Consider the following 26,920-nt stretch of genomic DNA (forward strand, 5'->3'; position numbering starts at 1 on the left):
AGTGAGTAACACTTGATCCAAAGCCCATCAACTGGCCCGACATCACAATTATATTGGGCTCATTAGGGAAGAGGCAAGCGATCCCTATATACCGGGATAGACCTTACACTTTTATTTAATATATATATATATATATATATATAGCACCCAATTTTCCTATCTTCCGTTGGTCAAATATTTAATTTCTTAAAACGAAATGAGATAAGTAACTCTAAGTAGTAAAGATAAGTGGTTTCAAAATGATTCTGTCCTTTAATACACCGTATTTTTACTCCATAGCAATACTTTTATAATAGTAGTTATATTATTGCTCCCCTACCATAGTTATGTATATTCAAAACAATTAATTAGACGCATGCAACCTGTGACCAAAGCTAGAAATATGGAATAAGCTGATTTTGGGGTCATCCTAATTACTAATTTTTATCCAAAATGAACTTCAACGCTTCTTCATCTAGAAATTCCGAATGTGTGATTATCAACCTTTCAATTTTTTTTAAAGAAAGAAAAGAGAGAGCAGATTCCTCACGGTCCTTATTTTCCAATTTTATTTCTAAAGAAAGATTCCAATCATGTAGCTTGTTCGTTTGTGTATATATATATATATATATATATAGTATTCTTTCTAGTTTGTGACTTGCATTATTTATATGCTTATAAATTATTTTTATTAATTGAAAGAGAAAAAAATTGGGTTTTTTAAGGGCTAGCTAGAGATAGAGAAAGGGAGAGGAGAAATTAAAGCGGCAAGTCTCTATCGAGAGTCCACCTCCGTGGCTTAATAACAGTTTTACGTGTCCTCCAAGCTTCTCTCAATTTGACATGGATGCAAAGCACTAGGCCCCACCCTCTTCTACTACTTTCTTCTTCTTTTTATTTATTATTATTCCTATTTGCTTCCCTATATAGAAGATATTAGTATGACCATGCATGGTTGGCAATATTTATATTATCTTAAAATTACTACTCCTTGTCAATTAATTAACTCTTGTCTTGTAATCTAGCTACGGTCAAACGGTTCAGTTGCACGTGCACTAGCTGTAGCGTTTAAATATTTTTTCCATTCAGGTCAAAACCCGTTTCAACATTCAACAAAGCTATTGAGGCCTGAGGATTTTGTTAATGCTTTTTTTGCCATTTATTCAACAGAGCTATTGAGGCCTGAGGATCCTTTTTTTGCCATTTAACGTTAATGGAGTAATATACCAAGTTATAGCTATAGCTAGTTAATATTATATCCACTAAAAATATCGTATTCTCAAACACATCATAAACTACGTACGTACGTATACCATTTTCTTCCCCTCTCCTTGTTTAATTACACAGCTTGTAAGTAAATTAACATATACAAAAGGATTCATTAAAACATAAATATCGATCTAGCATAGTACTCTCCTCCCTAATGCACATGTTTGTATGTATATACTATAGATATATATGTGTGACGACGGAACCGTATTGTTGTAATTTGATGAGCCGGCCGGCCTTAATGAATTATCAAAAAGGGGCACGATGTGGAATGCCTTTCCTCCTGTTTGAATTGTTGTGGTTGTAGTCAGGAGACATATTGTATGCCTCAATATTCAGATGACGAAACCCAAACGTTACTTTCTCGTCCCTGCGCTGCTTCTTCTTTGGGGTCGATGATTCATCATCCCAATATTCATTCGTCTTCGCCTTCAATGTAAATGTCAACTCTTCATCGCCTCGCCTAATACCATTCAGCTGCAATTCCAATTAATTTACCCCATCCAAAAACAATTCTTAATTAATCAATCAATATGCTCGTAAAAACTGAACATATATATATACTTGGAAAACAAAGTAAAATAGAGAGCATATATAGTTGATTTGGTTTAACCAAAATTGCATATTTCTAATTTCGAATACATACTTACGTACCTTGCAGCCGAGGGAGCAAAATCTGAAAGTGTCAAGTAGGCTGCGGCCGCAGATTTCACAAGTATTGGTAACCCCCTTTCCTGGTCTGGGCTGGGGACGCTCATTCAGAAACACAATCTTGGCGCTATTGATAATGTATGTTTGAATGCAAGATATGTCTAGGTATCTTTGAATTTCACTCACCCTCACCACATTATGGTATGACGATCTTCTTATCTATACATATAATAATAAAAACAGAGGCAGACACATATATATTATAATTATGGCTGATCATGACATATATATACGTACTACTGAATTAAGTAGAGCAACTGACTTGTACAAGGCGATGGTGTTTGTGATTGGCCAAACAGTAAGAGCAAAGAGCATTACTTCCCATGCAATCCAAACAATACATGTTGCATTCGCTCTTATTTGAATCACCGTGAATTGTGCAAGTATCGAAGTAGTTAGCCTTGAGCAGCGGCTTCAACCATGCCGGCCCAATTTCATCCTGACTCACCTATATATTAATTCAGACACAGCGAGCCCATTAATTTAATATATATATATATATATATAAACACACAATTATCTAATTTAATTTGTGGGGTTGAAAATGAAGATTACCATTATCTTACGAGTGCTAGTGATATATTCTGCAAGAGAGATCTACTTAGTTAGAAGAAATCAGATATAAGGAAATATCGGAAGAAGAAAAGTATAAGGAAATGAAAGGTAGAGGGTGAAGTGACAACTACTTACAAGGAAAGTGACACACATTTCTAAGGCGGTCACTTTTTATTAATTCAGCACACAATAATTAAAAGGATAATCATCCTCTCACTCATAACAAAATAATAATAATAATAATAATAATAATAATAATAATAATAAAAGGAAGAGGAAGATAAACATATATTATTGCTCCCTCGTATGTAAGAGTAAGTAAATGTTTTGTTGCTTAAAACAGAGAGGAGAAGAAGAGTTTTCTGTTGACCTCCTTTACTCTACATTCCTATGACTCAACAAACTTCATTTTTTTCTCTCCTTGTAAGTCTTAACTTCTGCAATAGAAAGACAGATAGATAGATAGATACCCCATCCCAGCTGCTTTCATATATTCTAAGAATAATATTTGCAATCCAACGTCAATTAATAGGTACTTTAATTCTCCCACTATACAATTTATGTGTCAACAAATATAAAAATATTTTTAAAAATTGGTTCATACTTGAGAGGATTTGTTTTTTCTTCCAACCACAAAAAATGGATAAATCATTTGAACCATGCGTTTGAATAGTTGGGCAGCAGAAGACGTTCAACACAACAGTGGATCCAATCCAAACCCCTTTCGGGCTTTAAGTAAATGAAATGGGCTTTGTTCTCTTTCACTATGCCACCGCCCATCTTATATTGCCCCCATTCATTTTTGATGGTTTAGACTCTCAATATGTTTTCTTTCTAGCTTTTGTGAATCTAACCCCATTTCATGGGTCACTATTGCAAAACTCACTTTAACTAGTCTGTCCCTCAATAATTCGCCCAACTTGCTATGGGTAAGATATACCCCAACTCATCCATTGGAAGAGATATAATAATAATAATAATGTCCAGAATACAATTAAAATATGTTCACTCAAAGGACACATACTTCACCATGGTATGAAATTTTAAAAATCAAATCTTATTGCTACCTATTATGAAAAAGAACTACGGATACAATTAAACGATAATAGTATCATTTTAAGTGGAAGGTACTAGAGAACTAATTATGCAAAAGGCAAGAGATAAGACATGTGCTCCTTCATCATTTGTTGGACGCATATAGTTATTATTACTAGTATGTATATTTTATAGTACCTATATTAAAAAGGAGCAAATTGCACCGTTGGCAAGCAGTTGTACATTGTTAATGTTGCAATATATTTATATCCACGTCAATAGAAATAATACGCCCTTTATTGCTAACAGACAAAAAACCAACTGGTGAGAGCTCGGGGTTTCTTTAATTATATATAAATTGTATAGCAGTGACATTTGATTTTATTTTATTTTAAAAAATGTCTAGTCACAAACTGCTTCTTAAATGAGTGAAAGACAACCACTAGACTCTAGAGTAACAAATGAAAAGCAGGGATTGGAATGAACATGAAAAGGAAAGAAGTGAATTGTAGTCGTAAAAGAAAATGTAACGATTACCATTTACAGACAAATCCTGGTGGGGAGTGGGGACCCTCATCTCTCTCTTTTCCCAAATCAACCAATAAACCTAACTTGGCAATTTGTGGATACAAATGAATGATTTGATATTACTAACCAAATCGAGCCAGCAGAAGTAAAGTGTGGTGACCCTGCAGGAGTTGGACGTGTTGCTTTAATTTGCTGCCAAGAATTATGAGTAGGGCACACTACAAATTAAAGATGAACACTACTCCTAAAACACTTGTTCACCAGTTCCTTCTCTTCACTGTGGTGACTGGTGAATAAAATTCTCGGTAGAATACTGTACACTGATCCTATGAGTTGTTGGTATGGTCGGGAGCTGCATTGATAGTATTTCGCTCAAAATCCTTGATGGTTTGGGTGAGTTTCTTCATGTTGTCATCATATTCGTAGGGTACCTTATCGAACCAGGTTATGTTATGCTTAGCGGATATGGGTAAAAACTCACGACACAGCTCCTCATGTACCGTGATAGAGTTGTGATAATGATAGTAGCGGATCTTGGTTTCTGTCTGGTGCAAAGTCCCTCCTACTACATTTTCCGACATGTGTACGCCTGTTGCATATGCATTTTTTGCCTGTATGGCGTACTTCCGATCTCTCCTAATGTTACTTCTCGAGTCTCTAAACAACAACTTCTCAAAGCCCCACAGCCTGTAATTAATAACAAATGGAGAGTATGAAAGGAAGATGTAAAAAGATGCTGATTTGATGGTCAGTACCTAAAAACTTTACAACAACATAACCGGGAGTTTGGATGTATGCAAACCTTATCTCTACCTTTGTCCATCCTAAACCGTCACTAACATGCCTTATATACACTAGCGTGAACGATGCTAGGGCATCTTTGACTGCATTCTTTGTAAATACAAACACAACATGCATTGAAAATTGAAGGAAAGCTTCAGAAACTTGTACATTCGTCCTTAACGTTAAAGAGAAGCTCAAATTCAACAGAAGAGGCATTGATGGTACGGAACTTAGATCAGCAACCCCTAAATGCGTCTCAAGTATCAACTACTAATAAGCCAATAGGTATTAAAAGATCAATCAATCAAGTTTTAGTTAATAAATAAATGAATGCCTTGTATAAGAGAGAAAATTAATGACAAAAAAATTGTTAAGATGAATGCCTTTATCTTTATCAAATTAATGACGAAGCAGTTATTAGGTTAACAAGAAGAGCAGTGAAAACAATTAATCAGTACAAATAGAGAAATTACGGAGAGTAACCTGGAATAGTTTTGAGAGGAATCGTTCAAGCAGAGGATGCTGGACATGGCATTTTGCTCAATGGTGAACTGAGTATTGTTGGAGAAGTCTCTTAACACAGATTCCAGAGTAGTGTTGGCATCAGGAAGATAGATGTACTCGTCCACATCAAAGTAGAAGGTCCAATTGGCAGCGTGTCGGTAGCGATGGAGGCAATCATTCACCACCAAAAACTGGTTATAATAGTAGCCATCGAACTCGGACTGGTCCCTTATATCCTGAAGCGTGACCTTACCAGTCTGTACCCACGGCTCCAGCACCGCCCTTACCTCGGATGACACCCCGCCAGCGTCGTGAAACACGAAATGGGAGCTGGGCCCGAAAAACCAGGCGTGATAGGCCATCCACTCCCTCATCCTAGAGGCACTCAAATTCCCATACAAGGAAGAACCGCAATACAAATACTCGTAGGGATATGGCGGGCTGAACTTGGACTGGTTGTAAGACCCTGGTGCTTCCTCCAATGCTGTGATTTTCTCGTATCTCTTGGGTGACTCACTATAGTAAGCGTAGAGAATGAGCTTCCCTCCCTTATTATCAAGGTTAGGATTCACAGCAAATGTGCAGTTCACAACCACCACAGTGTAGACACGTCCGTAACCCCAGTCAGGGAGGATCTTATAGGCCTTGGCCTTGAGGTTGTTAGAGGAGTTGGTATTGGTATTGGGGATCCACTGGCATTTATACCAGGGGCGGCCAAAGACGTGAAGGGGCTTGGAAGCGAGACCCACGACGGCGAAAGTAGTGGGACCACCACGATAGGCTCCCATCTGGACGAAGAGAGAGGCGGCATTGCCGTAGGTAAGGAAGGTTCGTTTGTTAGGGTCGGTAATATTAATGGAGAGTTTAGACGGATTAAGGATGGTATCGTAGTAAGGTTGGAGATTCCAAATGAGCATGACAAGAGTGAAGGCGAGCAATGTCGCTACCAATGGCCTCGTGTCCAACATTTTTCCGGCTGTATTACTTGGATTTTTAGCCATTGGGTAGCTGAAAACAGAGTGAAGAGACACCAAGACAAGACTCTATGGACCGACACTTAATTGAGACTCTGAGTTGTCGTCCGTCAATGCAATCAAATTTCTCCTTCTCCTACAACAACGCACTTGGATCTTTTCTTTATTACCAATATTGCCATCATCATCTTTTACCAACCGTAAAATATTACAGTAGCGTGATTCTAAAGAGATAAATCTATGTTATTGAATCAATTTTCACTTTTCAGTCACTACATCAAACAGGTTATCTTCTTCGCCTGCTCCCTTAATTTTAGTTTTTGTGTTGGATTTTAATTATTATTTTCTGTCAATAAAATGTATTCAATCTGCATGTGTTATAAATTGAAGAATATAGTTTTGCCAAAAGAAAAATCAGTTAGGAGCATTCTAGAGCGTGATGATCTCCCTAAAAAATTTAAATAGGATTCTGATTGACCACAAAAGTTGAGGAAGATGTAGATGACGAAACATTAGAATTCTCCTGAGAGGTTAGGGAACAAATGATGCGTTTTACTTATTACGGAAACAAATTTTCTGTTTGCTTAATCCAGGGGAAAAGATGGAAATTATGGATTGACCCCTAACTCTAGTTTAAAACATTTAATTTAATAGGGGATGTTTTCCTTGTCAAACTAGGTTTTTAAGAACAAATGTCCATATTTTTTCTTCTTCTATTACTATTACAATTAAAAAAATAATTACAATAATATTTTTGACTTGGTACTAAATTAGTGTCACGTCAAAATAGGGCATTAATGAGAAATAGAGAATGAAAATAGTACTATTAATACATAACCAAGGTGGAAAGAGGAAGAAGCAAAAGATTAATATTCAAGTTCCTGATCCTTACAGTAACGTTGTGCATATATATTGATAGTAACAAGACATAGTTAAATGTCTTAGTTACTTGAATCAAATAAACTAAAACTAGAAGGGAAAATGAATTAAAAAAAAAGCTACGGATACGCTGTAGTAGTTAAATATCCACAATTGGAATTAGCAATAATTGGGTATCATTAAGGAACACAAAGTCCAACCAACTACAGTAAATCATTAATCATATAGAATTATAGATTCGACAGCAGAGAAGGGGAATGCTCAACATCTACCATCATCTACAGTAGTAGTATTTAGTTTTTATGCAAATTGGAATAGGATAAAGATCTTCATCTTTAATTTACAATCTACACGAAGCCACTTATTGAATGTGGCAAACTCTTTTTTTTTTTTTTAATAAATAATTGTGGTGTCCAAGCCAAGCTTGCACACACTTGGACAACATATTTTGTCACCTCCTACTAGTAATGGATATCAAGTAACTTTGTCCATCAAGACTAGAACAAATGGAAAACAATCACTTAGTGTTTTCCACTGCTGAAATCCAAATTTGAGCCCTTAGGGTGCTTAACCCACTTTTTTAACCATTGCCCCACACCCTTGGGTTGAATGTGGCAAACTCTTTTAAGCAATTTCCAAAAAGAAAAATAAGATTGTGGGCATGTTAACATTTTCTACGCCTCTACTTTATACCGGAATAAGTATCTTCCCAGAAAGTGATTTTGATTCGTGCCATGGCTTTTATTGTCTATTGGGGTGTAGTAAAAAAGAGAGAGAAGGGAAAAAAGAAGACAGACTTGGTTGGAAAATACTGCTCCTTGTTATTGCAGAGAATAAAGGTTACCAAGGAGAGGGGCCTCATTCTCCCTCAAAAATCAAACTTGTCCACTAGCAAAGAAATCCTTAAAAGCTAATCTTTGACTTTATCGAGCAAATACAATTGCTTTGTGTTGGTTTCATTGATAAATCAATCAATAGTTAGTTATGCCTCAATTCCAGATTAGTTGTATCAACAACTTTATGAATTCATCTATATATCTATTCATTCAAAAGATTCGATGTAATTAGATTATTTTTACATTATCAATCAACCTACTGTTTCCGTGATTAATTTAACTTGATAATTTAGATTAAATTCTCTGTAGCCACGCATCCAAAGCAAGCATAAATATATGAGCTACCTCACACTCAACTCAATAAGGTTCTGCAGACTCTCTTTTCGAACCAAACTAAAACATGATGAACAGCACCAGCATAAAACCCCTCAGGAGATCAGGGACATCTATAGTAGCAATGAAAAGATTGAACAACACCTCATCGTTCCCGTTGGCACAAGCTCCACTCTCAGCTATCTCTGCTCTTTCCTCAGCCGCAAAGACCAAGGGTGGTAACCAGCCATCTCCCACTCCAAACTACATAGAGTTCCCAACATCGCCCCAGCCACCTGATGATCACACCGGGTATCATGCTAATCACAATGGAACCATTGTTCATCATACTCACTCAAAGCACCCGCTTGCAGAGATCACTCTCTCAGAACTATTTACCTGCTCAGGTTGCAAAGAGTTTGGCACTGGCCGTAGGTATGCATGCCAAAATTGTGATTTTCAGCTTCATCACTTCTGTGCCTTAGCTCCGCCCTCTCTTAAGGCACATCCTTTCCATGGACAGCACCAACTTGTCTTCCATGCTAAACCTAAACAAGGTACACTTGATTCCTACACAAAGTGGTACATTTTTTGGCAAGATATATGCTTCTACAAGCTTAAATGCATATATACGTTGTCTGGCATAAGTTCTGTGATCTGTATTTCCCATCTCCAGAATTTTCACATGTTCTTTTCCTAAACAAATCAGTTAAAGCTGGAATAGCGTGGCCAAGGTGTGATGTCTGCTGCAAGTCCACCAAAGGATTCACATTTAGATGCAGAGTCAACTCCTGTAATTTCCAGATGCATCCTTGTTGTGCCATGCTTTCCACCGAGATTAAATTTCCCAATCATCCGCACCTACTAAAAGTCTTACCCCCAGGAAACACTTTACTAGGTGGTGCTGGTGGTGGTAATGATCAACCAGGAATGGTATGCAGTGAGTGCAAGAAGAAAAGGTCATCAGGTCGAGTGTACAGCTGCACAGTCTGTGACTACCATCTTCATGCACTGTGTGCTAAGTCCATGATCAATGGCCTCCAAGAATATGGAATCAAGCCTCCTGAAAAGCCCAATATGCTTGGGACTGCTGCTCGTCTCGCATCTCAGGTTGTTATTGAATTTATTGGCGGTCTTATTGAAGGATTTGGAGAAGGGGTCGGAGAGGTTCTGGTTCAGAATATTGGGAGAGGAAGAAGAAGCACTAACGGAAGAAGAATTGCATGAAGCATACCCCAATGCACGGGGAGCACCATTCCCTCCCAATTAATATTTCCAAACCCCTTCCACTCCATTTTTTTTCACTAAAGAAAGTGAAACAAAATGCAAATTAAATATTCCTTATTATTATTCTTAAAGGACATGAGAATTTCCTTGTTAAATTGTTTAATATGATAACTTCCTGAAGCTTTTATGATGCATAATGAATAAATTTCTAGATATAACAAAAAGGATGCGTGTCACACAATAAATAACAACATACTTGCTTCCTTATTATTTACATCCCATCATAATCGGAAGTTTAAACAATAACAATAGTCATTTTACATCCCATTATAAACAAGACCATATAAGGTTCATTGCCATTGGTATGGACAACCTCAAATACTCTTCTGGGCACAACATGTCTTCACCTTTTCTAGGTATGACATTATTTTCAGAAGAGTTTCATATGAATTAGGAGTTCACATATTACAGCCTTAAAGATAAAGAAGACAGAACAATTATACCTGGGAGGCTTAAACCCCATTGTCAACTTTGGATAAGTGAATTCTCTTACAGAGACTTTAGAATGGAGAGCAAGTTATTGTGGAATGGATCTGAGACATGCTCCAGAAGGTTTTGCACAGGGCCTTTACCCGTAAGAGTGGCTTGGACATAAAAGCCTAACCAGGCAACCATAGCAAGGCGCCCATTTTTTATTTCTTTCACCTTTAGCTCTTCAAAAGCCATTGGATCTTTAGAGAGATTCAGTGGATCAAAAAGAACACCTCCAGGATAATTGATGTCACCAGGCAAGTAAATTCCTAACGGTTCCAAAGCCTCAATCCCACAATACCTTGCATATTCTGGTCCAACCTATGCACAGAAAAGTATGAAAGAACAGTAATTGCAAGAACAGAAGAAATCAAGTAAAATTCCCTCATTGTTCATGTGAAAAAAGCCATTTCCAAAGTCAAGTTCCAACTAGATGGTGGTTTCTTTTGTGTAGAAATGGCCAAATTATATACTACAGTTACAGAATACTGTCCTATTTCTTCTCTAGGCATGGGATTATCTCTATGAGAATTGTTTCAACATGTTCACCAGCTATAGCACACAAGCAATTATTCAATATGTCATTAGGCACTAGGATTTTAAGAGGAATAAGTAGCAAACTGTCCCTTGAATGCAAAAACAGACATTTAATTCGAACTTAAGATCAACATTTGCACTCTATCCCAATGGACCATTAAAAGTTTTTCAACAAAATCATCACTCTCAAATGCATTGCTCGATCGGCACAGTTAAATTATTATGACAAAAATGGCAGAAGGAAGCAGCCATCTATTGATCATATCCAACCAATCAAGCATCAGCTGTATGGACACATTTGAACACAAAACTACATTGTACTTCTTTTCTAGAAAGGGATTGATCTATAGAGTCACTATCTTAATCTTGGAGAACTGTATCTTGAGCTAAAAGCATTACTTCAGCTCATAGATTCACTGTACTTGCAACCATCTCCATGACTGCAAAATGCCTACCTTGTCACACAATGAGTGTATTGCAAGAGATAAAATGCACCTTTTACAAGAAGAATTCAAATAACCAGAAAGTGTTTCACACTCAACACATTCATCATTGAAATAATTACTGGAAGGATACACATAGAGCAAGTGTTTACACTCACCATCAAAAGGATTTGGCAAATGGCTATGACAATGACTCCTTGACTTCCAGCTAAATGGAGTCCAGGGATCCCTAAATAGTCAAGTGTATCTCCCTTGAAAAAATGAAAGAAATAAATAAGATAAAAAAAAGACACCTGCAATAAGCGCTGGATACTGAATTCATAAGGTCATTAGGATGTCAATAATCAAGTGGAACAACACTCTGATAAGAATATGAAATAGGTGGGTGATAGTGATACAAATTAATTATTGAAAGGAATACTTGCATGTTAAACACTGGATTCCAAGAATGAAATCTCATAAGAAAATCATATCAGAATTTAAAAATTGAAATTTTGTACGACAATTTTCGTAAAATCAATCCAAATTATGTTTACTCGGAAACCTGAGAACAAGGAAGCAACAACAACAAACCCAGTGTAATCCCACAAGTGGAGTCTTGGGAGGGTAGGATTTACACAGAACAAGGAAGTGTTGGATAATAGCTTTGCCAAGAAATAGAATTCTAGTGGATGTTTGGCTCATCATAAAACAAATCCATTTTGTACAAATAGTTGGAAGATATCAAGTTACTTTTGGAGTATTTTACTATAGTTATTTATCTTACTTGTAGCATTATCAACTCATCCGATTCTCACCTACTTGCACATTTGACATGAGTTGTTTGGGTCAACAGACAAGGTTCCGCTGAGTCGATAACTGGAGAGGTGAGATTGGAGGAAAGAACAAGCATGGGAGTTTTTGGACTCGTAATATCAATAGCTAAGGGAAGCAGCATCTATCAACCAAGGGAAGTCAAGCAACAGCGCATATATGAAAGCTACCAACCTTAAGCTTTGAGTAGCCCACTCGCCACCAAACAGGTTCCACAAACTGGAAAAGTCCTGTCAGGTTTAACAGTTCTGGAATCAAAGCACCAAGAGCAGCCAGCATAGCCCAACGTCCATGCAATATTTCATAACTGTGAGTAACCATGACAACTGAAATAAGTTCGAATAGAATTTAATAGAGCTTCTGCGCGGTTTCTGAACAAATAGTTTGTATGAATGTGTGTTTGTTGCTATTTTGAGAATGTCAAAAGATTACACAATGGGATCTCTGAACAACCACGCTGGAAAATGTTCAATCTCTCATCCCAAACATGTTTGGGAGTAGAACAACTTTCATGTCTATGTGTGGTCCTAAACCCTGACCAGATATGAATTTCGCAACTCTTTGCTCTCTTCCCCTCAAATACCAATTTATAAATTTTTTTTGGCTACATTTATGCTCAAGAAACATGTCTGCTTTTATTCCAACTAAAAGAGGATGGAATCATGTCACCAATCACCTAATCCTAACTCTCGTATTTATTTCTCACTAGGTTATCGAAAGCCCTGACTCTGTTCATTTCTTTAGTGGGAAGCTCGTCTTTAAAAGGATACATGTGCTGAAGAAGCATAAAAGGTCACAAATAATTTAATGACATATGATGTTGCATTGTTTGGGAAAATACTATACATTATCTACTCAGAACAAAAGAAATTTTGAACGAGTTAATAGAAGCAAAATCCAATCCATACTTAAAGTAGTTTTGAAGGGCCACGGGATCCTTGCTCAACCCGCAGATATCAAATCCATAGTCCCCGGGTAGCTCCCCATTAAGATAAGCAGGATAGTCATAAGAAATTGGACCAAGCCAGCGGGGGCGATCTTCTCCATACCAGATACTGCAAAGAACACAAACAAATGATAATAGTGAAAACAAAAGTGGATATGCATTACTGTATAATGTAGCAAAATTGTGAATGGATTAACATATTGATAGTGGTGGAAAGTAGACGGATGCATTACAGAGGAGAAAACAAGGGGCATGGCTTACCACGTGATAGGGATAGGATGATTACCTATCGTTTCTTGCCATTTGTGCAAGTGCTTTGAACTTTGCAGAATTCTCTACAGCAACCTTCTTTCTCTCTTCCAATCGTTTACGGAGTGTTTCGCCGAAGGTACTGTTGGCAATAGCTTTGACAGCAGTGAAAGGAATCGCTGAGAATACCAGAACGCCGGCAAGCTGAATAAAATTGATTAGTTAAGTTAAGTGGTATTGATGGCAACCAGAAGAAGCAAAAACGCACCTCTTGCCATGAAGCCTTGTGACGCGAAAAGGGATCGAGTGCACTTGCATTGCCATACAACCTTTGGTCTTTAGGGACGGAGGACGATGGATGGGGAAGCTGAAGCAGTGTCATGACTCATGACCACTTGTACAATCTCCTTTGCCCTTTCTTCTTCAGATTCACTACTTTGCGCCAAAAGTTATGACGTGGTTCCTTTCCAGCCTCAAAACCCAAAAGTAATCTCTTCATAAATATACATAGTAACTATTAGAAGAGATTCAAGTAGTTTTTAAGTTATCACACTAGGTTATTTAACTCCAAAATTTTAAAATATACTAGTACTACTATTTTTTGTTAAGTTGAAAAATGTGATTGTAGTAAATTGCTTTTTAAAATTTTTTTATAAGCGGTGTGACTTGAATGGCTAAGAGGAAAACAATCAAATCTTCTCACGTATGTGACTTTCATTTAACAAAAAGCTTGCACATTTGTTTGCCTTCTCCGGGTGGATACAATAGCAGCCTTGGTGGCTTTCCGAGGAGGGTGATAATATATTCCCCTATGTGATGTGATGAAACAAACTCCATTCCAACGCAAGCACTCTTATATATATTTATCGTTGAACACAAGTTACAGCTAGAATACACACAACAAAGTAAGAACGCACTAACTAAGGAGAGAATAACATAGAAGAGGGTAACTAGAAGGGGATGAGATACTAAAATACAGAAAGGGGATGAGAGATAACTGACAGCCAAAACTTCGACATAAAATTCTTTCTAATCCCTAGACCTTTTTAATAATAACTTACTGAACTTGAATCCCAAATAAGACCATCCAATATTTTACTCGACCCAATGATATCAACTTGACCCGTATACCCTTACAGGTTCACAACAAGTGATATGCTTGAAAACAAGTTTGCTTCATGTTTTTACCATTGATTTTTGTATATACCTTATATTTCTTTTGCTATGATTAGTGTTCCAGAGCTTTATAATGAGGCTTGAATTTAACTTCATAGTAGCTCAATATATCTACTAGTTTTGTTCGTCTTTATATGGACATGACATTTGCACTTACCTAATGCTTCATATAGCAGTGAAGACATAATTAATATAACAAACCTGAAATGCTAGTAAGTTGGAGAAGCTTGATACGCAGATGGAGGGTTTTGTACTAGTAATTAACTTTAATCATACTAAATTGGAGAGAAATACAGTAGAGGAGTAGAAGTACAACAACAGTGAAATCCGAATAATAATTAATTAATGGTCATAGGTGCGGCACTCGTCGGCGTCAGGGTTATCTTGACAGTAAGGTTCAAGGGGATCTTGATTGAGCTGAAGCTTGATACGCAGATGGGCCTTAGCCTGGCTTACTTCTTCCACCTCATCCCATGCCACCTTGCACTCGTCCGACCTGGCGTCTTCACCGCACACCTTCTTAGCTTCCTTCACTTTCTTCTCTATCATTTCCGTCAGCTGTTTCTCTCTCATCTGCGTCCCCTTATACTTTGGTACTCCTGCTGATCCTGATCCTGATCCACTCATCATCACCTTTTGCACTCCTTTCCTCGTGGATCCAGTTACACTAGCAACATGGATTGGGAATTTTGATGCCTGCTTCAAGTTCAGCGCCATCACAATTAAGTTGGAAATGAGATGAAGTTTTTGGGATCAAATTTAAGGTCTGTTGATTTCTGGGGAAAAAAAAATGTGCAGATTTCTTGTGAAATTATAACAACAATGTCATATCTCTATCACAGTCAGGGCATCATTTAGTACTGCTCAACTAACATAAATCGACATCGTGGAGTATTTCTGTGTTAGGAGATAAGGTTCCATCTTCAGTTTGGGGCCCATGGGAACACTTCTTCCACCTTTGGCTAAAAGTGGACGTGCGGTCCTTCGGTTTGATTTTATCAAATTTCAATTTGATTCTTTAGTTTTTGATTTTAGAAAAATGTGTACTATATTTCGAACTAAATTAATTCGGTTCGATTTGGTTTTTCTACTTCAATTCGATTTAATTCGGTATTTTTAAATTAATTTTTCGATATGAATGAAAAATAAAATGAGGAAAAATCAAAGTATAAGATAATTAAAAATTTAAAATTATGTTAATGAATGACGTGTCTCGTATATAACACTTATTGTGCTAACTAAAGACTATATTTATTTTTGTTAAGAACATTGTGCCTCCAACTACTTCTCTAATAAAATAAGGACAAAGACGGATTCATTTACATAATGTACATCGATAAAAACGTGTTTGGGTTCCTTTTGAAAAATCATATTTAAAGTTAATTATTGAATTGTACATTTATTGCTACTTTGATTTGTTCATGAATGATTTAATTGTTAGTTGACTTTTTATTTTTAGTTAAGAGAATGTATATATTATTTTTAAAAATTTTAATTTTTTTTTATAAAAGTTCGGTTCTTTGGTGCACCGAAGTTCTAAGACCCTTACACCGAGCACCAAATCAAAAAACTGTACTTTTAAAAAAATAACATCGACACCAAATCGAAGAATCGAATTAGTTTGATTCAATTCGATTTTTCCGTTTTTTGATATTTATGCCCACCCTACTTCTCACCAGGCTTTTAGGAGGTGTTTGGATTGGCTTGACTTATAAGTGAAAAGTTAAAAATCATAAATAGAGAATCCCAATTTTTGACTTTTGCCTTTCTTTTTTCTCAATCCAAACACCCCCTAAATCATCTTTCTCCCTCGTTTAGACGTAAGAAGTATGATTTCAAATTTCAATTCATCATTTTAAATTAAATTTATTTTTAAGTTAAACTTTTTTCACGAACATAATTTTTTTTTATATAATCTTACAAAATGACCATTATGAATATAAAAATTTTACACGTTCAAATTTTTTAATTTTTAATTTTTTATATAATCTTACAAAATGAGCAAATCATAGTTTATAAACAAAATATCAAAATATTTTATGACGATGTATAATCTATTGATACTTACATATCTTTGTATTTCTTTTACAAATAAATGTTTGAGATTATCTTCGTATTTCTTTTACAAATAAATGTTTGAGATTACAAATTTGTATTAATTTTATAATTAACCACTAGTCAATAATCGTATTAATTGATACAACCTCTTCAATTTTACAAAATATAAATATATGGAGCAAATGTTAGGAAAGGACAATTTTATATAATTGAAGATAAATATACAAATTTAATAAGTATTTATTAGTTGATCAATCTAATCGTTAAGTATATTCAAAGAATCGATAAATCAGATCACTAGGCAAATATTAAAAGATTATTTAAGAATCGCAACTTAATAAGTCAATATCAACAACATTTTTTCTAATTTGTTCTATCGATTAAATCAAATCTTATAGGAACCGAATTAGATCACTACTAATTCGGGCTTACTACTTGAAGAGGAAGATTACTCTTTGACACCATTAGAATACATATATATAATTTGATGATATCAAAGAGGAAAATTCGGTAAAAACATTACTCAATTATATATATATATATATATACACACACTCTAATGGTATCAAGAAGAAAAAATGGTGTTTTAGTGAAAAAAAATTGCTCAATTATTGTTTGATCAGAATATATAGATACCATCAAAATGAAAAAAACTTACATGCACCGTGTATACATCAAATTAATGCAATTTCCATTATTATGTGATTTGATGAAGTAAAACACATGTTAATTAATTAAGGTTAAGTAAAATAAACTATAAATTTAAACACATGACTTACATGTATTGAATTGGTGTGTACATCCGATGATATCCTATCAAAATATATAGATACCATCAAAGAATATAGATATACTTTGATGATATTATCAGTAATTCAGTGAATAGAATAAGGGACAGCCAATTAAATTGAATTGGGTCCAAGTTAATTAAATATTTTACCTAATAAGTCATATTTGTAGTAGCGCACTTGTTAAAAAACATTATCTTATATTCATGGTGGGACCAAAAATATTGGGAAAATCTGGAATTTAAAGGAGGGTGGTCGGTCCTAAACTCCAACGGCTATGAAAGGAAGGGTTTAGGGATTCATCAACACAATTTCAAATTTGAAAGAAGGCGCTCACGAAAACACCACCACAAGGAAGCAGGAAGAAGAAGAAGGAATGGAGAAGGTAGGAGATTACGTATTGGATCCAGAGACAGAGTTCTTAGCGTCGAAGCAAGAGACTGGTCACGAGTGGGAACTCTTCAAGGAAAATGTCAGACCTTTGAAGAGAGGACGCAACGTTAATCTTCTCAATGATGCTCTTAAGTCTAGTACCGATTATCAACTCAAGAAATCTCTTCTTGACAAACGAAGGTTCCTCTATTACTTTTTCTTCTTCTTCTTCTTCGCATTTTCATGACATTTACTCCTGAGGTTGATCGGAAATGAAACCACTCTGGCCATTGATCATTCCATCCCACACTAGATTTTGATTCAGATGTACACGCTAGTTGTAGAATAGTAGTAGTTGCTGCATTTTCAAAATCCCTTAATAATTTTTGAATTCAACTCTTTCTGATTAGGGCGTTGATTGGAGCAATTGACCAGTACAAAGGTGAAGATCCTCTTCTGCCATGGCTCCAGTGAGTGCTCTGCTTTTGGGATGCAAATAATTTTTCAACTCTTATATCTTCTAGTAGTATTTAATGAGTCAATCTCTGTTAATGAATAAGCTGCTGACATAAATTTTCATTAAAATTGTGAAGGTGCATCAAGTGGGTGCAAGAGGCTTTCCCTCCCGGTGGGGACAGTTCTGGACTTATAGTTATTTATGAGCAATGTGTCCGCACCTTTTGGCACGATGAACGATACAAGGATGACCTCCGTTACTTGAAAGTGTGGCTGGAATATGTGCGTTTGCTTTCTCAACATCCACTCTTTTGCCCCTAAATCTTCTCATCATGCAATTTGGTACATCAGTTTTCTTATTGATGGCTCTTTGCAGGCTGAAAATTGTATGGATGCTGAAGTCATTTATAGCTTTCTGGAGGCTAACAAAATTGGACTGACGCATTCTTCATTCTACATAGCCTATGCTTTGCACATGGAATCTCATAATAAAATTAAAACAGCAAACGAGATCTTCAATCGGGGGCTATCTATGTAAGTTGTGTTCCCATTGTGTTTCACCTGGCACTAGGCAAGTGAACATGGCTTGGTTCCAGAGATTATGCATATATGTTGTCTATGATGTGAGATGAATCATTCAAATGGGTTATTGAATTGCTGTCTGATATTTCCGTTTAAGTAGCTTTTGATATGTTAAGTCTAATTATGTCTATGGAAGTTGCATCAATTGTATGCTATCAAGTCTAATGATGTCTACGGAAATTGCATTAATTGTGAAATGATTGGTTCCTATATATGAGTAATATGATTATGAAGAACTCCTTATATCTTTTTGAATTATGAAATGATTGGTTCCTATATATGAAATATAAATCTAGGCATCAAAATATTGCTAGGATGTCACAGTGCAATTGAATCAGATAGTACCATGTCACACGATTATGTTAAGCATTTGTATATGCAAGACAGAGAAAAGAAATCAACATTTTCAACAACCTGGAAGTGTTTGAGATGTTATCATTGAGAAAGTTGTGCTCTGGATTTAATCATTTATTTAGCTAATATAGATATTTTAGGTATGGCAACATGGAAAATAGCCGCAGCCACTGTTGGGTTTTTTAAAGGTGTGAATGGAAAATGAAGAGTTGCGACTTTTATGAAGAGTTGTGACTTTAATGAAGAGTTGCGACTTTTATGAAGAGTTGTGACTTTGATGAAAAGTTGCGACTTTTATGAAGAGTTGTGACTTTTATGAAAAGTTGCGACTTTTATGAAAAGTTGTGACTTTTATGAAAGGTGGTGACCTTTCCGAAAGATTGTGACTTTTCCAAAGGTTTGTGACCTTTCCGGTAAGGCACATTAAGAACCTTTTCACACTACCCTTTGTTTTCTATAAATTGAGGGATTTCCTCTCATTTTATGAACGAATTTTCTGAACTTCTTCTTCTACTACTAAATCTAGTATTCTAAGTGTACTTTACTGCCGTTGAGTGGCTCCCTGACACCAGGGTTTTGGGTATCAATACACTGGTGATTGAGATCATTCTATCCTGGGAGGACATATTCCAAATCAAACCTCGGATACTAGAGGGGAATAATTTCCTTAAGGGGACACTGTGCATTTAGTGGGCTTGATCTTCTTTCTGCTTTTCCAGATTCTGGTATGTGTTACAGATTTTAGATTTGTGAATTAATTTATGTTCTTTTGTTCTTCACTGGTTCATTAAACTTTGGTAACTTCGTGTTTCTGTAAAGTTTGTTGGAATCAGTAAGATTCTTTAAACACAGATTGACAACAATTTTTCTTTAAGGAAAAAAAAAATATCGTATATTTTATCTAATTTGTTTCTGATTCTAGTTTCTCTACTAGTTTTAAATTTCTAGTTGTGAAAATGTTTTTAAAGGATATTGTGTCTTATCAAGTTCTTCAAAGTTTTGTTCTAAGTATCTTGGGAATACAAGACGAACAACATACACAACCTAATCATGTTAGTTTGTAACTTGTATAGCATGATTTTCTACTAAGTGCATTTCATGCCTTCAAAACAGCAAGTCTCTATGTGTTTCTAATAAAATGCTCTAGCTATCAACTGATGACATAAGAATATATTGACATCTTTTTTTCTTGTTGGCATTTACCTCATTCTTGAGGGACCTTTTATATTCTCTCTCTACTTGTTTTAACTTCTGATGGGATGTGAATGCTATGATACTGACCGAACTTGCTGGCAGAATAATGCTATAGCAAGGTGAAGAATTTAATATATTTGGCATGATATTATTGTGGATGCTCAATTGGTTTTAAAAATTACTTGACCCCCAATACCTTTAGGGGTAGTTTGGTTGTTGGATATAGAGTTATGCAGGTATTAGTTATGCAAAGATTTCAACCCTACATAAAATAATACATAGATTGACTCCTAACTTATACATGTTTTAGTTATGCGAGATTGTAAACCGGTAAGCAAAGCACCATACTTGATGTGCTGAGTTTTATACATAGCAACTAAAATGCTGCCAAAAATGGTACTAGTTATGCAGATTTTAATATGTGAATAATTCACTTCCTTACCAACAACTAAACGACCCCTTAGGCATTAGCTGCCTCAACAAGATTGTGTACGCTCTTTTTTCAAGCTTTCCTTAGCCACTACTGAGTCTTTTCCATTAAAGATACAGTTAATATAAGTACAAAACACTGGTTACACCAAGTAACCTTCCTCCTGCCTGTTCTCATCCATTTATATGCCTATTTACTGACACTCTCAGCTGATTTATGATTTAAATTTCCTCGTCTCCTCCTGAGTTTTGTATACGCTCTTTTTTCAAGCTTTCCTTTGCCACTACTGAGTCTTTTCCATTAAAGATACAGTTAATACAAGTACAAAACACTGGTTACACCAAGTAACCTTCCTCCTGCTTGTTCTCATCCATTTATAAGCCTATTTACTGACACTCTCAGCTAGTTTATGATTTAAATTTCCTTCTCCTATGAATCAGGAATGCAGAACCCGAAGAGAAATTGAAAGCATCCTACAAGAAGTTTCTCAGTCGTTCAATGGGTCGCCCCAAAGCAGCAGAGGTATCAATTATTTCAGACTGATCCTCTTCTAAAGTCCATTGTCGTTTGCTTTGATTTGAATTTGCGGCGACTTTCTTGTATTTCAGGAGGAGCTAACTGAACATCAGCTTCCAATGAGAAGCTTTGGCACACTGTTGGCTAGGGGGGAAGCTCGTAAGTGCATTTCTATATCGAAGCTTCAGGGTGTCTGCTGGCTTTGGCTAACATTGTTTTTGCCTTCGCAGGAAACCAAACAACAGGAACTTCTGAATTGTCCCGGAAGAAAATGAAACTAGATAGGTAAGTGTGAGTCACTATTCTTTTCTCCCAAGTTATGTTCTTGTGTCCCTGCATTTTTTCATAGTAACACTATGCGTTAACCAAATCTAAGTCGTTATTACTTATTCTTATCATCACATGGTTAAGCTGCTATGTCAGGCAAGAGATCAGATTCTGATGAGTTAAGGTTGCAGGAAATATTTTACTTTGTGCATGCCCAGTTCTAGTAGAAACACTGGCTCATTCTTATCCATTTTGCAGAGCTCAGGGGAGCCTATTTTCCATTTACAAAGATGCAAATGCCGGAATGTCATCAACTCTTCAATCAGAAATACCAAAGCTAGAGAACACATCATGGCACTGTCTTGGTGCCCGAGCAGATAGGAACAAGGAGAATCAGGCAATCCCTTCAAAGTGGACATCTAATAAGGTCCGTTTGAGTCCAGAGAGTTCTAAATAGAATATTTGATTTTTTGTCCAGACAGATAGGAACAAGAAAACTCATTAACAAAAATATTTCTTACAGATTCCTCAAAGACACGGGCTTAGAAATCGAGGAGCTACTACCACCACTCCGTGCCTAGAGATCTTTGTGGATGAGGAATGTGCCAAGTGAGTACATAGATACAATGGTATTTTCAGTGTGAACAACAAACACATGGTTAACAGTGTGTGTACATGCATCAAGCATATATAATAACGAGGAGATTTTCAGCTATTGTAGTAGTGTTAGTTTCTAAGATTTTCAGCACAATAGCAGGGATCCTGGATTGACTTTCTTTGTTGGCCCTTCATCTTTGGCAGAGCACAGGAGAAGGACTCTGCTGCTGGTGTAAAGGCTTCTAGTCTGCAGCTTAGACGAGGAGATGACAAAGACATAAAAAAGTAAGTATCAAGTTGGTTTCATTTTGTTTCTTCACTTCAATAAAAAGAATGCACTTTTTTGACAATGCACTTGTTTGCAGGGAGACTGAGTTGCTGAGGGAGAATCCCCTGCGTTATTTTCCACCAAGCTCATTACCAAGATGATCTCACAGAAGAAAGTCATCATTGTGTGCTGGGATTTCTCATCTCAAAGTTACTCAACTTGTATCTTAAAAAGTGTATGGAGACAATTCCTCTTTGCCAAGTGCAAGAACGTTACAGATGTTCTAAATATAGTTGAGTGGATAAAAGGAGACATTGTATATTTGGTTATGGCAGGCTTGAGCCAAATCCTCCAGTATTTTGTTATTTGGATGGAATGATTTTATATGATTGCAACAGTTATGGATGTAGTTTACAATTGTGCTTTATCATAATTAGCTCTTGGTTAAAGAGTTCTGCTTCACTTTGGTTTTTCTTTTTCTTATTTTTTATTTTGTTTTATGTTTATATAAGATGATTAATTGTGTTGTTAAAAATCCTTCTTAAATCACAGCCCCATCCAACAATTTAAAAGGGTTAAGGGTGTGTACACCGTGAATTATTTCCTTCTATTGAAAGAGTAATTTACTAGTTAGGGGTCGTTTGGTTTGAAAATGAGTTATGATGGGATAAGTTATGTTGGGATAAGTTATGTTGGGATTAGTTATGATGGGATAAGTTGTATTGGGATTATTTTTGGCATAATACATAAATTGGACCCTAAACTTGACTTCGAATGTTAAGTATGACCTCTAACTTTCAAAGTGCACAAGTAGGCACTTTAACTATCCAATTCTTAAACAAAAAAACACACGAATCCAACCTGGCATGACGCGTGGTTGAGACGCAATTCAGGCGCGTCAGGGGTATTTTTCGAGGCCCACAACAGTAAAAAAAAAGCGAAAATGACAATTTTACCCTTAATGAATCCTTTTTAAATATATCTTTATTTTTTTTCAAATCAAAATCCCATTTTTCTTCTTCTTCTTCCTAATTCTAGTACTCAAGCTTTTTTTCTCATTTTGTGCACAATTTCTGGTCGTTTTTTATGTAATGGCTTCTCATTTTTTTTTGTCATTGTGTAAAAAGAGCTATAATATGACCCTACCCTTTTGTATTTTAATTTTTTATTATTATTATAAAATACGTGTAATTTTTTAATTACGTGGCAGCCACTGAGTGGCTCAATAAGCCACGTAGGAGCGTTTGTATATCACACAATTTGGCTGTTGGATTCGCGTGTTTTTTTGTTTAAGAATTGGATAGTTAAAGTGCCTACTTGTGCACTATGAAAGTTAGAGGTCATACTTAAAATTTGAAGTCAAGTTTAGGGTCCAATTTATGTATTATGCCATTATTTTTTATTGAGTGTTTGGTTTGTTGTATTCAAAATAATAAATTTTAAGAACAATTTATTTGTTTACAAAAATGCCCTTCATTAATGTAAAAAGTGATATAACAAAAGGGTTGAAAGAGACATTTTTGTCATTTACCTATTTTATCCCGGGATTACTATACCACCCAAGGAGAGGGATAACTTATCCCGGTACTAATTATTAATCCCGGGATAAGTTATCCCGAACTTGCCAACCAAACAACAAAATAAGCGATACTATAATTTAATCCCGGGACTATTTGTTATTATACCTCACACCAAACGAGCCCTTAGAGTTTATGGACTTCAAAAGCCTGCCTTTAAAACCTTGTCATTTAATCACAAATTCCAAAAATCTTTTTATTTTTTAATTTTTTTATATCAAGGCAAATATTAATTGAACCACGGATGAAGTATATAATTTAAGAATCTTAAATAGGTACTACCTCTGTGTCTAATTACTTATCCACTTTTAAATTGATACATCTATTAAGAAAATAATTATTGGCATAGTGAATTTATTATTTTATCCCTATTAATTATGAAGTAGATGAATTAAAAACTTAAGATTTTCAAGAAGTTTTACTTTTTTTCAAAGTAATTAATTGGTATAATAGGTAAAAGTATTTTGTCCTATCTTGATTTGTCAAAATAGACAAATAATTAGGGACAACTAAAAAAGGAAAAGTGGATAAGTAATTAGGGACAAAGGGAGTAATACTTATTAGTTTAAGGATATATATTATTTTTTTCTAGAAAGAAAATCAATGAGGATTCCCATCAGTTGTTAATACTCCCTAATTACTTGATTGAAGGTATAACAGGATTTTTTTTGGTTATTTCTTGATTTATCAAAATGAATAAGTAATTAGTGATAACTAAAAAAAGGAAAAGTAGATAAGTATTCATTTATCATTTTTTTTAAAGGTCGTGTAAACGAAAATGTGGCATATTTTTAAATTTAAATTTATAATATTTATAGAAAAGGAAGGAGGTGTAATTTTCTTTTAATGGGAAAAGGGGTGCAAATAGTAATTAGTGAGGTGAGTTGTAGCGAAGTCGAATTCTTATTGGGTGGATGACGAAGTAATAAACTCGTAATTTCGTTGAAAGTGTTTGTTGCCTTAACCTCTAAGACACCTAACGTGATTATTAAATTGGGGACATCCAGAGGTCGGGTCCCAAATAGTAAGTCGGGCCCTAGTTTCTTCGCCCCCACAATCTCCGTCGAACTGGCGATGGTCGATAACTTCGATGATATCATCAACTGGGACGATGTAGATCACATCTTCCACAACGTTCTAGACAATCCCCACGATGATGATCAATTCACTCTTCATGATTCCTCCCCACAGACATTCCAGCAGATCGAGCAGCTTCTTATGAACGATGACGATGTCGGTCTTGTCTCTTTTGAAGACGCTGATCCTCAATTTGCTGCCGACTTTCTCTCGGACGTCCTCGTCGATTCCCCTCTTCACTCCGATCATTCTCACTCTCCTGCTGAGCAAGCCATTGGATTCACCGATTCCAAGGTTTCTAGTGGATCCGACGCCGATCAGGACAAACACAAGTCGCCTTCTGACGGGGACGACGAACTAAACAACCATGACCCTGTCGATAAGAAGCGCAAGAGGTATCTTTGCCCTTTTTACTTTTTAGTTTATTCAATTTAATTATTCTGCTTATTCAGATAAATAATACTACCTCTTCTGCGCTTCTCGTGCTGTATCTTGGTTGACGTACTAGCAGAAACAAATCCTAGTTTTGATAACTTATTTAGTTTAACTCATGCTTATTAAATTAAAAAATACGTCTGATACAGCTTGATCTAAATTATTGATAACCAGAAAAATCTTTGCAGTTTCTGTGTATGCAAAAACCAAATCCACATTGTGCCTTCTCAGCCAAATCGTGAATCAGTATTTCCAAGGAGTTCCTCTCTATAAGATTACCTTAATTTGACATCACACATTGACTGCATTAGCCATTCATTTCATGATTTGATTTGTGCTGTGTTAGAACATAATGTTCATTCTCTATTGATTATGAAACAAAAATATGATTCTTTTTTCCAAAGACATACAGATTTTATCAAAGCACATGATGGTGCAACTTTTCCATTAGTTTGCGATCATGAGACACCCCCCCGAAGTGGGGAACTTTCCTGAATAGAAAACTACTTCTGGACTTCTTCTTAGAAGAAGCAACCATTTTCTTAAAAGATTGCACTTATTCAATGTGTGATGTATATATTATGGAATGTGCGCATTTATCATACTTAAAATTGCATAACATCGTGTGCATTTATTTAGAGTAGTTTAATACAACCCTCTCCTCTTCTATTTCAAAATGGTGAGAGGATTGTATTTATCTAATCTGTATGTAAATAGCAGCTTAAAGAAAATCTTAGTCACAAACTTAATTTTTGGTCTCCAGGCAATTGAGGAACAGAGATGCAGCTGTGAGGTCACGAGAGAGGAAGAAGTTGTACGTTAGGGATCTTGAGTTGAAGAGTAGATACTTTGAATCAGAATGCAAAAGGCTGGGGTTTGTTCTCCAGTGTTGTCTTGCTGAAAATCAAGCTTTACGCTTCTCTTTGCAGAATAGCAGTGCTAATGGTGTTTCTATGACCAAGCAGGAGTCTGCCGTGCTCTTGTTGGGTAAGTGCATAAGAAACATTCTTGTCATTTGGCTAAAATACATTCTTTATACCACTTTTTGCTACTAAAATTTTCTGGACTTTGCTTTAGTTGATGTTTGAAGCAAGAAATAGATGGGGAATGTCTGACATTTTTCCAGTTTGCCATCTTTATGTTGAATAGAAAGATGCATTATGTTCTCTCAAATGCCTATATTAATAGATGCAATATGAATTTGCAGAATCCCTGCTGTTGGGTTCCCTGCTTTGGTTCCTGGGCATCACATGCCTGCTCATTCTACCCAGCCAAACCTGGTCAGTTCCAGAAGAAAATCAGGGAAGCAGAAACCACGGGCTTCTCCTTCCAATAAAGGAAGGAAAAAAGACTAGTCGGATTTTGTTGTTCCTGTCCTTCATGATGGGCAAAAGATGCAAAGCTTCAAGATCGAGGATGAGGTTCAACCCCCATTCCTTGGGAGTTGTGATGTGACTCGTTGTGATCAAATCCATTCCCTTAGGTGGATCATGGTTCCTTTTGAGTTCTTTAGTTTTGTGTCAGAGATTCTCTGTATGTGTCTTGCTTTGACATCTGAAGGATGTAGTTCACTGTTATTAGTTAATGACTTTTGAGCTATATATATTATCTATGCAACTTTTTAACAGTTCCAACCGAAATTCGGTTGTCTTTATTTTTGCT

The 26,920-nt window shown here is 35.9% G+C and overlaps 7 protein-coding genes across 7 annotated transcripts; 3 read left to right on the forward strand and 4 right to left on the reverse strand.

Annotated features, from left to right (window-relative positions):
• Positions 1 to 1,437: 1,437 nt before the first annotated feature.
• On the reverse strand, positions 1,438 to 4,186 carry LOC125856384 (protein RGF1 INDUCIBLE TRANSCRIPTION FACTOR 1). The gene is made up of 5 exons (XM_049535916.1): positions 4,087 to 4,186; positions 2,515 to 2,543; positions 2,222 to 2,407; positions 1,903 to 2,118; positions 1,438 to 1,725 (listed from the first exon to the last, which is right to left on the reverse strand). The coding sequence occupies exons 1-5, from the start codon at positions 4,124 to 4,126 to the stop codon at positions 1,498 to 1,500; spliced, it is 699 nt and encodes a 232-aa protein (XP_049391873.1). The 5' UTR covers positions 4,127 to 4,186; the 3' UTR covers positions 1,438 to 1,497.
• On the reverse strand, positions 4,121 to 6,534 carry LOC125856382 (galactan beta-1,4-galactosyltransferase GALS1). Its single transcript, XM_049535914.1, has 2 exons — positions 5,344 to 6,534; positions 4,121 to 4,764 (listed from the first exon to the last, which is right to left on the reverse strand). Exons 1-2 carry the CDS (start codon positions 6,363 to 6,365, stop codon positions 4,404 to 4,406), a joined length of 1,383 nt encoding a protein of 460 aa, XP_049391871.1. The 5' UTR covers positions 6,366 to 6,534; the 3' UTR covers positions 4,121 to 4,403.
• A 1,729-nt stretch (positions 6,535 to 8,263) lies between these two features.
• On the forward strand, positions 8,264 to 9,782 carry LOC125855146 (uncharacterized). Its single transcript, XM_049534828.1, has 2 exons — positions 8,264 to 8,922; positions 9,075 to 9,782. Exons 1-2 carry the CDS (start codon positions 8,454 to 8,456, stop codon positions 9,590 to 9,592), a joined length of 987 nt encoding a protein of 328 aa, XP_049390785.1. The 5' UTR covers positions 8,264 to 8,453; the 3' UTR covers positions 9,593 to 9,782.
• Positions 9,783 to 9,831: 49 nt separating this feature from the next.
• On the reverse strand, positions 9,832 to 13,627 carry LOC125855147 (chlorophyll a-b binding protein 7, chloroplastic). The gene is made up of 6 exons (XM_049534829.1): positions 13,380 to 13,627; positions 13,149 to 13,315; positions 12,825 to 12,971; positions 12,091 to 12,223; positions 11,262 to 11,354; positions 9,832 to 10,444 (listed from the first exon to the last, which is right to left on the reverse strand). The coding sequence occupies exons 1-6, from the start codon at positions 13,491 to 13,493 to the stop codon at positions 10,142 to 10,144; spliced, it is 957 nt and encodes a 318-aa protein (XP_049390786.1). The 5' UTR covers positions 13,494 to 13,627; the 3' UTR covers positions 9,832 to 10,141.
• A 906-nt stretch (positions 13,628 to 14,533) lies between these two features.
• Positions 14,534 to 15,114, reverse strand: LOC125855179 (calvin cycle protein CP12-3, chloroplastic). Its single transcript, XM_049534863.1, has one exon. The coding sequence runs from the start codon at positions 15,002 to 15,004 to the stop codon at positions 14,630 to 14,632; it is 375 nt and encodes a 124-aa protein (XP_049390820.1). The 5' UTR covers positions 15,005 to 15,114; the 3' UTR covers positions 14,534 to 14,629.
• Positions 15,115 to 17,354: 2,240 nt separating this feature from the next.
• On the forward strand, positions 17,355 to 22,608 carry LOC125855012 (mitotic spindle checkpoint protein BUBR1). The gene is made up of 11 exons (XM_049534641.1): positions 17,355 to 17,706; positions 17,916 to 17,975; positions 18,099 to 18,243; positions 18,338 to 18,495; positions 20,962 to 21,043; positions 21,130 to 21,196; positions 21,268 to 21,322; positions 21,563 to 21,731; positions 21,828 to 21,913; positions 22,106 to 22,186; positions 22,267 to 22,608. The coding sequence occupies exons 1-11, from the start codon at positions 17,510 to 17,512 to the stop codon at positions 22,328 to 22,330; spliced, it is 1,164 nt and encodes a 387-aa protein (XP_049390598.1). The 5' UTR covers positions 17,355 to 17,509; the 3' UTR covers positions 22,331 to 22,608.
• A 2,070-nt stretch (positions 22,609 to 24,678) lies between these two features.
• On the forward strand, positions 24,679 to 26,883 carry LOC125855560 (bZIP transcription factor 60). The gene is made up of 3 exons (XM_049535291.1): positions 24,679 to 25,218; positions 26,022 to 26,245; positions 26,466 to 26,883. Exons 1-3 carry the CDS (start codon positions 24,821 to 24,823, stop codon positions 26,711 to 26,713), a joined length of 870 nt encoding a protein of 289 aa, XP_049391248.1. The 5' UTR covers positions 24,679 to 24,820; the 3' UTR covers positions 26,714 to 26,883.
• Positions 26,884 to 26,920: the final 37 nt, after the last annotated feature.

The sequence above is a fragment of the Solanum stenotomum genome, chromosome 2 (assembly GCF_019186545.1).
Source record: "Solanum stenotomum isolate F172 chromosome 2, ASM1918654v1, whole genome shotgun sequence".
NCBI lineage: Eukaryota > Viridiplantae > Streptophyta > Magnoliopsida > Solanales > Solanaceae > Solanum > Solanum stenotomum.